Here is a 15145-nt window from a genome sequence, read left to right as displayed (position 1 = left end):
CACGCTGAACCTTCGCATATAGTTGTGGATTTCAGGGAAACTTTTTTTAATGTATTGTTCTGCACTGCTTTCCCAAACTGTTCCAAAACGGAAACCTTGAGAAGGATGATGAAGCTGCAAAGACAGACAAATTATTAGTATAACAAGCTGACCAAATACTATATTTTTTATAACTATAATTCCTAATTACCATTAAGATGAATCGCAAATTACTTGTATCTTTCTGGTACCTAAATTCAGTTAACAGACATATTATGGCAATTCCATCTGGTTTACTTTCCTTTCTTATATACTTTTGTTATACTTTTTTGTTGTTACTATTTTTGTTTGTTACTATTTTTTGGTTTGTTTAAAACTGCATATTATGGTGAAGCATTTAAAGGGTTTTCCCACAAACAAAGTTAATTTTAAAGTTGATTTTAACCCCTTAATGATCTGGGCTATTTATGGTTTTGCATTTTCATTTTTTGCTCCTCTTCTTCCCAGTGCCGTAACTTTTTTATTTTTTTGGTCAAAATGGCCATGTGAGGGCTTGTTTTTTGCGGCACGTGTTGTACTTTTTTACTACGGTCACTAAATGCTAAAACTAAACGGCCATTATGATTCTCCAGGTCATTACGAGTTCACATACACCAAATATGTCTAGGTTTTTTTTATCTAAGTGGTGAAAAAAAATTCCAAATTTTGAAAAAAAAAATGTTGGCATTTTCCGAGACCTGTAGCGTCTCCATTTTTCAGGGTCTGGGGCTGGGTGAGGGCTTATTTTTTGTACGTCCATCAGACATTTTTAATGAAACCATTTAGGTGTAGATACGATCTTTTGATCTCCCCTTATTGCATTATATTGCAATGTTGCAGCGACCAAAAAAAACTAATTCTGGTGTTTCGTTTCTTTCTCGTTACGCTGTTTTTATATATTGATAGATCGGGCGATTCTGAAGGTGGCGACACCAAATATGGGTATATTTGATTTTTTTAATTGTTTTATTTTGAATGGGGCGAAAGGAGGGTGATTTGAACTTTTATCTTTTTTATATATATTTTTTTTAATATTTTTAAAAACATTTTTTTTACTTTTTACTTGCTTCATGGGAGACTAGAAGCTGCAATTGTCCAATCGCCTCTGCTACATAGAGCAGGCCTGCAGTCCTGCTCTATGTAGCAGATAGGCTCACTTGCTATGAGCGCCGACCACCAGGCGACGCTCTTAGTGATCTAGAAATGACAACCACATGGGTCTCCTGCTGACCCCAGGTTGTCATGCCGACCCATTGGCGACCCGCGGTCATGTGACATGGGAGACGATGGGACGAAATAATGACGCGCTTCCTGTGCGTGCATGTTAAATGCCGCTGTCAGCAGCATTTAACATGTTAACAGCCGCGGGTGAATTGCAATTCCATCCGTGGCTGTTCCGGGTACATGTCAGCTAACCAGATCAGCTGTCATGTGCCGGAAAAGGTCCGGGCTCATCACAAACAGGGGGAGGCGTCCAATGACAGACTCTGTCCGTCATTGGACCTTAAAGGGTTAATCCATACATCTTGGAATAATAATAATTTCCACAATTGGATGTGTTTAAAAAAATGTTCCTGTGCTGAGATAATCTTATAAATGTGCCTCTGCTATATACTGTGTAATAGCTATGTCTGACCGTGAAGGGACATAGTCTGATCACAGGACAGCTCCTGGGCAGGAGAGGAAGTAAAAGATAGTATACAGATAGGACAGCGGGGGATTACAACAGATTCTTTTTGTGAGCATTTCCCTGCCTGTTTTTACGCAATGTTTTAACTCACAGAAAGAAATAGCTGCGATCCCCCCCCCTCCCTCTCTCACTGTCCTGTCTGTATACTCTTTTGCGTCCTCTCCTGCCCAGGAGCTGTGATATGATCAGACCATGTCCCTGCACTGTTAGACACAGTCATTACACAGTACAAAGCAGGGACACATTTATAAGATTATCTCAGCACAGGAATATATTTCAATACATCCAGTTTGGAAATTATAATTATTTCAAGATCTTTTGATTAAAATGAACTTTATTCATGGGAAAAACCCCTTTAAGGCGAGGATGAGGATAATCAATTTATCCTGTCACATCTCATGAAAACTTTAATTTGTGTATTTGCCATGGAAAATCAATATGTAGATATTTTAGTAATTGCTGATTTAAATTCATTTGATTCCTCTGTGACAACACTTCCCCTGACAGAAAAGACATCTAGGTTTTCCCCGTTCCAGATCTTTGCTCTCTAACTTCAAGCAAACATATGTTTAGCATCTTCTATGCTGAGATATTTCATGAATATTGAATGGCATTTAAAATTTTCTAGAAGGTCTTCATTATGGAGTAAATATCAATAAATAAGTGTATGAAATCTAGAAAATCCAAAATAAATGTACCAAGGCTAGAAACCTCAAATATCAACAATAAAACAGAGATTTGCAGAGATACACCATTTATAAATACATTCAAAGTAGTTACCCACCTTTGGATCATGGATTCCTGACAAGGCTTCAAAAGTCTTATCCCCAACCATTACTGCAGCAAGGTTTGCGGTATAGCTGGAAAGTACTAGTAGACAGAAAATAGCCCACAGGTTCATGAGGACTCTTCCTGTGCAGCATTTTGGAGTTTTACTTGATACAGTTCTTCCAAACAGAATGGCATAGCATAGATTTAGTGCTGAAGAATATGAGAAGACTTTCATCCGATTACGTCCATGTGGAGTCATCCCAAAAGGACTCTTCCATTCATAGAATGTAAGAAATAATGCAGTTAAATGCAAAGCCACAAATATACCCACCCACATGGACCAGTGTAGAGGCCACATGAAAGCTCCAATAGGCGAGGCAGTATCTCTCATGCGAACCAAAATACCAAGGCTGGTAGAGTAGAATGGGCTAGTGAAGTCTATAACAGTGCTTCGCGCAGAGTTTATGCTAAAAGATGTAACAGCCATGTGAGCTGCTCCACTCAATAAGTCTCCAACTAGTCCTGTCCAGCGGTTGCCTATTCGTGCTCCATATTTTCCATCTCCAACAATGTACAGCTCAAAGTCGAATCCAAGATCTTCAGACAGTTTTTCTAATAAATCAATGCAATAACCATAACAACAAGTTTTGTACTCTAGTGGCACAGAACCGTTTGGCAAATTTATTTCTTCAAATAGCATATTTAATAATGCAGTATTATTTGTGTGAGGGTCCAGGCACATTTGTCCAGCTGGACAACTGCCATCAGCATCCACCTCTCGAGTGAAAACAAAGGGATGTTCCACAAGGGTTACCACTCTGAGCTTTATGCGTTGTGTCACCACTTGTGCTGGTTCACGTTTTTGTATGCGATTTTGCCACAGACCTTCTTCTACTTCCATTTTCCCTTCATGCCAACCACCCACAGTTACCCAGGTGGGGTCTCCTAAAGAATCACGCACCAGGCTCCATATTTTGTAATGGTGATCAGTATGGATCAGATTATTATTCATTAGATAGATTTGACCAGTTTGTCCTGAGAATGATGTATTGGCTAAGTACCTATAATTAACAAAGTAATGTTAGTATCTGCTTAAAGTAGTTCTCTGGGAATAGAAGAAATATAGAAAATATCATTAATGAATACATTTTTGAAACACATTTTTTTACTAGACAGGTAATCACTATTATACATTAAAATTACTATTGTTAAACTGACTGAAACTTGTCCAAGAATGTTAGAATAAGCATGTCCAATAGGAACACTGCTGCTCTGACCTTGAAACAATTGATGCCCTATATTGTCAATGTAATGTTAAACTATTGGCAGGTCACAGCAGCAGAACTTCCTAAAACACTTGCTCACAGCACTTGGGAAGGCGGTATAGACAAAGCAACTGCTGAAAACTGCACATACTGTATATTGGCCATAGCCTACCAAAATGAGGTTATTATATCATGGAGAAAAGATTAATCTGGCCCAATGAAACAAAAAATGCGTTTGCTTCTTAACAATAACAAATACAATATTTGGTTGTCAAAGATCACACCATAATGCAATAGCGGTAGCAGCATCTGAACAGATACTGTCAATAATTGCGCAAAAATCTTCAAGAAACGCCTCTAGTCTTATTCTGACTCCATAACTAGGCTGTGAATGAGAGGATTCTTAGACAGAGTTTCTATGGATGGCTCTATTGATCAGTACTCACACCAATAACTTCATCCAGTAGCTTCAACTCGACTGCAGATGCCCATATGAAGATTCCAGAAGAAGTTTATTCTCAGGCTGATTTCTTGCATTAAACACAATAAAACCAGCAACAGCTGCAGCAAGTAAAGAGACAATTCTGGGTGGCCTAGTCACAAGAGGGAGAGAATGCATGTGCACAGAGCTCCTGCTTCTAGGCTGTTTTTTTCTGACCTATGTGAGTCAATATAACATACACAGGCTCCCTGCAGAGATCCCTTGTGATCCTCTATCAAACTGCTGTGGAGACTGATGCTGCATTTGCGGAATCCAGACACCAGTTGTGAACGTCACGGCAAAGCACGATGAAGTGCGGCTCCTGATTCAGGGAAGTTGATACCCGGAGTCCCAAGCATGCCACGCAACGCACCTGCGTAACACTCGGGTAAGGAGACGCGATCAGATCCATAGTATGAGGAGACAGGCAGCTCCCCCCCGCATCCAGCAGGTGCTTCGCACAATGCAGGTGAAGACAGAGAAGGAGGGCTGGAAAGGGGACCTCTGAACACTAGAGGTACTAAATGGAGGTACAGTGCTTATGTCTCTGGGACTCTAGCTGGGGAAACGAGAAGGCAACTTGACTGGTCATCCAGGCACTTCGATTTATATCCCCCTCAATCTTAAAAGGCATCACAGGAAACAGCTCTACAACGCTGCCTAACATCTCACCCCTCCACACCAGCACCAATACTTTGCAAAGCTTCATTTTACTCTGCACAAATCAGCCAGTATCATAAATATCCTCTCCTATGATCATATAGTGTACGAATTAAAACTCTGAACTATTACTATCATTTCCTTCAGTTTATTGCAATACTCTGTGCAACATAGTATTTTAAACTACACCATTGACACCTACTGGCCATCTGGAAAAATACGATCTCAACATTTTGCTTAGCATATCCTCTACCTAAGCCACGTGTCACCCTGATTGATAACACTAGTGCATAGTGACAAATATTGAGAAATGAAAGTTTAAACACCTCCTATGAACAAGTGGTAATTCTTTTAGCTGTGTGCTAACATTAAAAAATGGCCAAATGTTGCATACATCTCATAAACAAGAAGGTGAACTGCACAAATTCCAAAAGAAAAACCTATCCATCCCTCAACCAATTTTAAAAAGGCATTCTCTCATTCCCTTGACTCAGCACCATTGAGGACTCAGATTTTTGTAATGATGACTCTCAAAGTGAACCGTTATCTGCAGACTCTGTTCCTATTTCCAGATCATTCTTCAAAAAATCCCTGGCTCAAGCCATGAAACCCTTATCATAAGAACTTTCAGACCTCAGATCAGATTTAAAACATGTAGGTCACAGGGTTGACTCACTGGAGTCTTCACAGACAGATCTCATGGAGTTATTAAATACCCTAATGGAACAAGATTCATACCACCAACACCAGCTTAACATCATGAGAATAGAAGCAGATGTAAAAACATAAGAATCAAAGGAGTTCCTGAATCCTCCATCCAAAAATCTCTTGAAAAAGTCACTAAATTAGTTTTTTCTTCTATTGTTGGCCTTGAAAGAGGGGAAAAAATTATAATAGAATGAGTCCATATGCCTTTAAAAAAACAAAACCTACAGACCCTCCAAGATTTCTAATTTATGGACTACTAAGGTTCATGGACACCTCACCCATCCCTTCCAAAGCAAGAGAATTGTGAAAATACTCCTATCCAAATCTTTTAGGATATTGCACCCTCTACCCTGGCAAACAGAAGTAAGATTAAACCCCTCCTGGATGTCCTGAGATCCAATAACCTAAATTACAAATTACTTTTCCCCTTTGGTCTAGCAGTTATTAAAGATGGAAAACAAGTTACCATTCTCACACCAGATGACCTCCAAAGAGCTTGGGAAACCCTACAAATTTCCCTGTTGAAAGTCCCCTCCTGGATGCCAATAGATGCTGGGTTTTTTTTTACCTAGCTTAAGAAAGTGGAAGAGTGGACTATGCGCAAGAAAACAACTTCTAAAGCCAGAAAACAAATCTCAAGACACCCACGGCAGTGATGCCAAAGGAAAAACCTTTTTCAAAATATTAGATGCTCCTGAAAAAAAATGAAAACAAAAAATTGCTACTCTACTAGAAACACACTTTAAAAAAGATCGTATTCTAGATCTTTCGAGTTTTGCATTCCCGATGAAGGAGTTGGTATCGCCTTGCGTAAGGGCCTGCCCTTCACGTTCAAAAATACCCTCTGACCAGAAAGGTAGATATGTGTTTATGAATGGTCATATAGCAAATACTCTTATTACACTAAGTTAGGACAATCTACCTGGATTCTGGAAACATTAGAAATACTAGCCCTCTTTAATGAGGAATTCCTCATTATGGGAGGAGACCTTAATACCTAATTAAACCGTGACCCAAAAAGCTATTAAAAATACACCTGTTTTCCTAGCTCTAAGATTCTTATCACAGATTAGATTACTTACTTATCTAGAATAATAGTCTCCTCAAAGTCAAATTTATATCTATAGACTCTATAATGCTTTCAGACCATGCCCCGATCTTTTTGGAACGAATTATAGCCATGTTACATCATCCAAACCATACTTGGAGACTAAATGAAACTTTAATAGACAATGAGAAAAATATTTCTAAGTTACTCAAATCTATAGAACTTTATTTTAAAGAGAACCTAAACTTAAGGCCCATTTACATTTAGCGATGCACCAGCGATCCGACCGGCGATCCGACCCGGTCAGGATCGCTGGTGCATCGCTAAATGATCGCTAGTGAGCTTTCACACAGAAAGATCTCACAGCGATGCAGCAGCGACGCAGCGCACGTTACTCACCTTTCACACACAGCGATCCTGGCGTCCTCCCGCCCGCGTCCAGCGTCGCTCGTCTCACACAGCAGGAAGCCCAGCAGGAAGCAGACGACGAGAAATGGAGCCGCCCGATCTCGCGCGATCAGCGATGGACAGCGGTGGAGCCTGTCGGAGGTAAGTATCACACATAGCGATATCGCTAGCAATATCGCTATAACGTCACAAAACCAGTGATGTTTTAGCGATATTGCTAGCGATATCGCTATGTGTAAAACCCCCTTTAGGCTTCCCAACCCCTATAATCTGGTAATTTCGTAAATAAATTCTAAGGGAGTAATTAATTGAATTAGGCTCACACCTGAAAAAGAGAAAGACAAAGAAATTACCTCTATCCTACACTAGATAAATACTCTAGAACACTTTCATGAAACATCAATGGCGAAAAGTATTCAGGATGGCCTTTCTAGTCTGAGAAACAAGCAGCTAAAATCTTTCAAAGTAAGCAGAAGTTTTATATGCATGGAAACAAAGGAATCAAGCTCACCTCTTCGCTACTAAAGAACAGCTGTAACCTAACCAGTCCTTTATTAAACAGATCAGATCTAACAAGACATTAGTTGATAAAACTAATGAAATTGCAAACTCCTTTAATCTGTTTTACGAAAACCTTTCCAATTTAGAAACACGGAATCCAATGAAAGACCCACATGAAACCTCAAGTAAAATAAATAACTTTTCAAACTTGTTTTCCTTGTCTACACTCAAGCCGAGCAAATGTGATATGTTAACATGTCAAATCACCCCACAGGAAATTTTAGACACACTTAAAACTATACCCAATGGAAAAACGCGTGGCCCTGATGGATTTCCGATTAACTAATATAAAAAAATCACCAAACAGCTACTTCCTCACCAAGTAAATCTCTTTGAATACTTTCCTCCCAGAATATCCCCCCCCCCAAAAAAAAAAAAAAAAACAATCCTTGGAAGCATTCACATCAATTATTCATAAGGAAGGCACATAGACACTATTAGGTTCTAGTTACTGCCCAATTTCTCTATTGAATGCAGACACAAAGCTATGGGCTGAACTCCAGACTAGAAGAATAAGTAATGTCCTACCAAAACTAATGCACCCAGGCCAAACTGGTCTTGTAAAATTCAGAGAAGGGAAAGGTAATTCCACAAGAATTCTTCACTCAATGTACTATGCCTTAAAAATATAGATTCCCCCTAACCCTCCTTTCGATTGACACAGAAAAAGCTTTTGATAGAATAAGCTGGTGCTTCATGGCTAACACTCTAATTAAATTTGCTTTTCATACAGTACTTATTGAAGCACTTTGAACATTGTACTTCCAACCTTCAGCAAAAATAAGAACCAATGTCTTTCTCTCCCAAAGCTTCGACTTCCAAAACGGAACCTGACAGGGATGCCCACTTTCCTCTTCCCTTTTTATACTTGTTATGGAGACTATCATACAAAAGATTAGGCAAGATCCGTACAACCAGTGCCTAAAAGTACAACACTTTGAACAAAAAGCTACCACCTCTGCTCATGACCTACTACTTCTATTCCAATTCCTAACTAATAAAATTCCCATGGAAAGAAGTGATAAAATACCCTACTAACTTCCTGTAACATATCCATGTAACTTACATTTTTGAACAATTTAAACTAAAATTACCGACAATGAAAAATTTGTCATGGCTCAAATGACTCTCCAAATTCCCCTTCCCTTTCCCAAAATTAATCTCTAAAATTTATAACCATTTAATCTCCCCCATTTTACCCTATAAACCTACTTTCTTGACCTCCTGGGAAAAAGAACTAGGCATCACCTTAAGTGACTCTGAAGCTAAGAGTATTCTTGTTAATTCACATGGTTTCTCTAGGTGTACGCATTACAGGAAAATCCTACAAAATATTTTCTTTTTGGTATAGACCCCTGAATTCTAATATCATCTAGGCCTCTCTGATACTAACTTGTGCTGGAGATGTGGTAGCTGTACAGGCAATTTATCCCACATATTGGCACTGCCCCAGATTGTATATATTTTGAAAGTAAATTAACAAGACATTACGGGACTTGAACGTAATTACAAAGAACCTGAAGCCAGGTTAAGTTCTGCTGTTTTGCCCTTCAAAATACTTTAAGGCTAAATGTCTGCAGCATTTCCACAATTCCCTGCCGCGGGTAAAACGCATGCAGAATTCGCATGCATTTTCCCGCAAAACACAAGCATTTTGCAAGCGTTTTAGCTTACAGAATGCATGCGCTTTTCCAAGTGATTTGAAGCATCGCTTGGAAAAGTGATTGACAGGTTGGTCACATTTATCAGGTATTGTGCTTGACAAGTATGACCACCTTTTCACTATTGAGGCTGCCTATGCAGCATCAGTAGTAAAAGACAGGATGTTAAAAATAATAAAAAAAATAAAAAATAGGGATATACTCACCTTCCGGCAGCCCCCAGAGTCATCCCGCCCCTCATTGGCGCTGCCGGCAACTTCCGTTCCCAGGGATGTCTTGCGACAATGACCTCTGATGACGCAGCGGTCTCACGAGACAGCTACGTCATCAGGGGTCATTCGCACAATGCATCCCTGGGAACGGAAGATGCCGTCAGCGTGGCTGAAAGGCGGGAAGGACTCCGGAGGCCGCCAGAAGGTGAGTATATCCCTATTTTTTATTTTAATTCTATTTTTTACAGGGATATGGTTCCCAGGGCATGGAGGAGAGTCTCCTTTTCTCCAGACCCTGGGTACCATCTGCACATGAAGCGCTCACTTTACGCATGGTGGGCATATCGACATGCGTGAAGTGAGCGTTTCAATGCAATCCAATGGCGGCGGAATCACTGCGATTCCGCAGAAATAATGGACATGCTGTGGATTTTAACGCTATGCAATTCAACAGCGGTAAAATCAGCAGCATGGGCACAGCAACTGCAGAATCCCATAGGATTGCACAGCGGTGCGTTTTATTAGCATTTTTTAAGAATTTCCGCTGCGGCAATAGCGCGGCGGAAACGCATAAAAAATGCAACGTGGGCACATAGCCCAAAGCAAAATAAAAAAAAATTACCTCTTAGCCCTAATGATAGGAGCAGCAAAACACATAATTCCAATCCTCTGGAAGCAGGCTACCCACTCCCCATTAAGAATTTTTAGATAGGATACGTTTAATTTACAGATTAGACCAATCAAGCTGGGAATTCAAAAATTTGACTCTCCTTCGCACCCAGTCTTACTATTTACCCCTACTCTATTATTGTAGCTCTTATATCCACTCCACTAAATACTCCTTTTTATGGACACTTTTTCAAACTAGCCTCCTTGACGCATTTTGATTTACTGTTTGATGGATTTCTCAAGTCCCTAGTTTATAAAGATTTGAATATGTACTGTATGTTTGTTCATTATACTGTTGTCTACATTATATCATTAAATTAGTTTTGTACTCCCCTTCACCTTAATTCTCTCTATTGATACCTTATTTACTGTTGTACTTTAAATTTGCAATGTATAAAATATTATAAAAAACACAATTCTGAACGAGAAATATACAGAGATGAACCTAGTAAGATGGCTGATGAACATCAACTGAGGAGGAATAAGGGAGGAGTTACTTTACTCAAAGCTGGGGTACAGGGAGAGAGAGAGAACGAGTTTCTAAAATACAACCTTGATTGCATAGCAAAATAACAACAACAATACAGTACTGTATGATTCCTAAGACGTGGGACATGCCAAGTCTGAGAAAGAAATTGCGATGAGCCCCAATGTAATAATCAATAATAAAGTTAATAAGCTGAATTTAAAGGAGTTTTCCCAAGAACAAAGTTAATCTTAATCAACATTGTAATCAACAGATCTTTAAATAATAATAAGTTACATAATTGGATGTGTTAAAAAAAATGTTCTTGCGCTGAAATAATCTTATAAATGTGCCCCTGCTGTGTACTGTGTAATGGCCGTGTCTGATCGTGTAGGAACATAGTTTGATCATACCACAGCTCCTGGGCAGAGAAGGACGCAATAAAAAGTATACAGATAGCACAGCGTGGGATTGCTGGTGGTACATTCTGTGAGGTAAAACATTGCTTAAAAAAAGAGATGAGGTAGGCTTTCAATGTTCAGTTTGATTCACTGAACATTTAGGCTTTCACCGAACATATTCGCCGATTGTACCCGAACCACATTAAATTAATTGGTAGGCCAAACCAAATGTATACACAACACCTTAAAGGTAATCTGTCACCCCTTTTTTGAGATATCATATAATGATATCATTCAATTGTGTGTCACATAAGGATTCTCTTAGTACTTTTGTTTCCCCCGGACCCCGCACCTTTCATGCATAAATACCTTTTTTATATCGGTTCAGATGTATGTAAACTGCCATGGTCCAGCCAGATGGGCGGGGCTTATTCAACTGCTCCCCCACTCCCTGTCTTGCTCTACACAAGAAGAAATGCGTAGAGCAAGACAGGGAGGGGGAGCAGGTGAATAAGCCCCGCCCAGCGGACCGGACAATGGCAGTTTACATACATCTGAACCGATATAAAAAAGGTATTTATGCAGGAAAGGTGCGGGGTCAGAGGGAAGCAAAAGTACTAAGAGAATCCTTATGTGACACACAATTGAATTATATCATTATATGATATCTCAAAAAAGGGGTGACAGATTCCCTTTAAGGGAGTGACAAAAAGCTTCCCAAACAGCTACAATTAGGGGCAGACACCATGAACAGTGGCATCAATTGACCCACAGTAGAAATTTTACAATGGTGCAGCAGTCAGGCATGGACCATGCATGAAGTATCAGGGTCTGGGTCAGCAATTACAGTTTTAAATTGAAGTTTTAATGAGGACCTGGCGGGTAATGAAGTGCTGTAAGCCTTCTTAGCTGGGAGTCCAGATTCCTCATGCAACACTTCCAAATTCTTTCCTTTGTTTCCAGCCACACTCAGTGACACAAACATCAGTTTCATACAGTACTATTGGCAGAAGAAATGCTAGTCTAAGGGGGTCAGATTCCTTGTAGGAATGCTCGGACCTGATAATCATAATGTGGTGGTGCACCATCTTGATGGAAAAACTCAGGGAACGTGCCATCTTCAGTGCATAAAGAGAGCAACACATCATCATTTAACGATTTCAGATATATGGTGGCATTGAGGTTTCCATTGATGAAGAATGGCCCCACTATCTTTGTACCCCATATACCACACCATACCATGACTTATGGGTGTCAGGTCCGAGCATTCCTACAAGAACAGTTTCCTGGAAAGTGGCTTGGTCATCGTGGGCCAGTTGAATGGTCACCAAGGACTCCCAACCTGACCCCCTTAGACTTTTATCATTGGGGTCATCTGAAGGCAATTGTGTATGCTGTGAAGATACGAGATGTGCAGCATCTGAAACAACATACTGGAAGCCTGTGCTAGCATTTCTTCTGTGGTTTTACTATCAGTGTGTCAAGAGTGGGAGAAGAGGGTTGCATTGACAATCCAACACAATGGGTAGCACTTTGAACACATTTTATAAATGGTCATAAACTTGTAAATAACTCATGAAATAATAATGTTACGTTAAAACCAAGCACACCATTGTTTTTCTTGTGAAATTCTCAATAAGTTTGATGTGTCACATGACACTCTTCCCACTGAAAAAATAAAGTTGGATCCAAAATGGCCGACTTCAAAATGGCCACCATGGTCACCACCCATCTTGAAAAGTTTCCCCCCTCCCATATACTAATGTGCTACAAAAAGGAAGTTGATATCACCAACCATTCCCATTTTATTTAGGTGTATCCATTTAAATGGCCCACCCTGTATAATAGGGCTCTGAAGCACCTTCCCCTACAGGTAACCCACCAGATGGAAACCCAACTTCGAGTATTCACATTTCAAAAAATTGTTTGTAACATCAGCAGCAGTAGCCACAGCAGGCACAGAAGCCATGACAAAGGTGTTATAGACTGCAATAAAGCAAGGTCAATGCATGACACTAAAAGCGACACCATTGCCTAGTCTGCCCAATCTGCGACTGGGATGCAAAAGTCATTGGAGTTAGGCAGTCTACACTCTCAGAGGACAGTCGGATTGACTTATCCATCAGGACACGACCGGCAGCACTGAAGACACGTTCTGAAAGAATGCTGGCTGCAGGGTATGACAAAACCTCCAAGGCGTGACAGGTGAGCTCAGGCCACTCTACCATTTTTGAAGACCAAAATGCTTAAGGTCCAAACCTCCCCTGCTGGCATTGATATTGAGCTCCATCTACTCCTGCACCATCCTCTCCAATCATTCACAAAGTGTAAGACATGTACTCTGTTTTGCTGGTGCAAGGGCTGGTCGAAAAAATGTGTGAAATGACACACTGAAATTGCTTATGCCACTTACACTGCTGCTACTGCTACTAATGTTTCTGCAATCACGCCGTGACTAGTGTTGAGCATTCCGATACCGCAAGTATCGGGTATCGGCCAATATTCGCTGTATCGAAATTCCGATACTTAGTTCCGATACTTTTTTCATATCAAATACCGGAATCGGAAGTTCCCATAATGCTAGGAGCCCGCTCGATTTGATTCAGCCAATGGGGATCCTCAGAAGTGTGGGCACATCCTGTTAGGCATGTAGGCATGTAACTACTGGCATGGCTGTGATTGGCTGCTGAAATGATGTCATGATGCACTATAAAAACCGCAGCAGCCGTCATTTCGGGTTCACTCTGCTGTGAATTCAGTTAGGGACAGGCTGCTGTTGAAGACTGTGAGGGACAGTTAGAAATAGCGATCATCAAACATATCTATTGCTCTACCCAGGCTACGTAATCCACCACTGTAGCATTTTTGTAGCCCAGCAGCGCTGTTTTAATAGCTGTCTGCAAGGGCTGTGTGAGTGCAGACCCACGCTGTATAGTGTGTCCTGCAGGCACGTCTGCTTGTAGGCCGCCCAGCGTGTCTCTGCCTCATACACATTTTTCTTTTATTGCTGCTTTTTTCTCCTGTATAGTGTGCTTCCATACGTATCCATATACGTTGGTTGCAAACACTAAAGGAGTGGACAGCGGAGCCTTTCAGCAGCCTTTCAGTGCTATAGCCCATTTCTCTGCACTGTTTTTGCTGTCTGATAGGTCTCTCTGTGTGTGAGTGCAGCTCACGTTGCAGTGTGTTCTACAGCCACCGCTAGTTGTAGTCCGCTCAGCGTGCGTCACTGCCTCATACATAGTCCTTTTTTTGCAGCTAATTTGTCCTGATTTTTGCTCCTATATTAGTGTGCTTCCATCCGCATACATTGTCATTGGTTGGTTGCAAACACTATATAGGATTAGATAGAGGAGCCTTTTTGCTGGCTTGTGCCCTTCAGGGCCAGCCAGACTAGTATCACCCTATTTTTTGGAGCCTCATCAATTGCATTGTAGGTTAGCTTCCTGCATTGTAATCGCTCCATAAAGTTTGTGATACTATAGCTTTCAAACTTTGGTCACATCCTTTTCTTCCCCCCCCCCCAAAAAAAAAAGGAATTAAAGTTCACCAAACACTCCACTTTAGAGTTGTGTAGGCCACATTAGATCATATTAAAGTGTAGTACACACACTCTTAGCCAAATTAGTGTTTCTTATACTGGTTAGCAGGTGTTCAGGAATAAGAACACTAAGCCACCCCTTTTTTACTTTTCTGCCTATCTATATCAGTCTACCAGGATGAAGAAGGCAGGGAGTAAGGCACGTGATTGTGGCCGTGGAGTTTCAGCAGGGAGAGGACGGGGGGATTCAGCAGGGAGAGGACGTGGGGATTCGGTGTCTGCTGCGGCCACCAGTGACCCGGCATCCTCCACTTTTACCAGGCAACAGTCCTTCATGCGCAGCTTTGTAGGACCTCGCCGTACCCCACTGCTGCGTGACGAACAAATTGAAGCTGTTGTCGGATGGATGGCAGCTAACGCATCCACTTCAATGACTTCCGCATCCTCCCAGGGCCAGAGCACTGAAGAGCAACCATATGTTTCTTCACAACCTGCCAAATTGCCCAGGCAGTCTGAGAGCCCTGGACAGGAGCCATCTCAATCTTTACTTCTGTTCTCAGAATCTGTTGGCTTGGAACGAGGTGG

At 40.9% G+C, this 15145-nt stretch overlaps 1 protein-coding gene across 1 annotated transcript in view; it reads right to left on the bottom strand.

Annotated features, from left to right (window-relative positions):
• The window catches only part of GRIN3B (glutamate ionotropic receptor NMDA type subunit 3B), a 205238-nt gene that overhangs the window by 154480 nt on the left and 35613 nt on the right, over positions 1-15145 (bottom strand). Inside the window, exons 2-3 of the mRNA XM_073547024.1 lie at positions 2493-3540; positions 1-114 (exon numbers count right to left, since the gene is read on the bottom strand). The exon at positions 1-114 is cut by the window's left edge and continues 32 nt beyond it. Of these exons, the coding sequence (XP_073403125.1) occupies positions 1-114; positions 2493-3540 (1162 nt within the window). The remainder of the gene's footprint in view (positions 115-2492; positions 3541-15145) is intronic.

The sequence above is a fragment of the Dendrobates tinctorius genome, unplaced genomic scaffold (assembly GCF_039654945.1).
Source record: "Dendrobates tinctorius isolate UK_male_01 unplaced genomic scaffold, ASM3965494v1 ptg000011l, whole genome shotgun sequence".
Taxonomy (NCBI): Eukaryota; Metazoa; Chordata; class Amphibia; order Anura; family Dendrobatidae; genus Dendrobates; species Dendrobates tinctorius.
The sequence above is the reverse complement of the archived record's forward strand: the minus strand, read 5'-3'. Positions and strand labels throughout refer to the sequence as shown.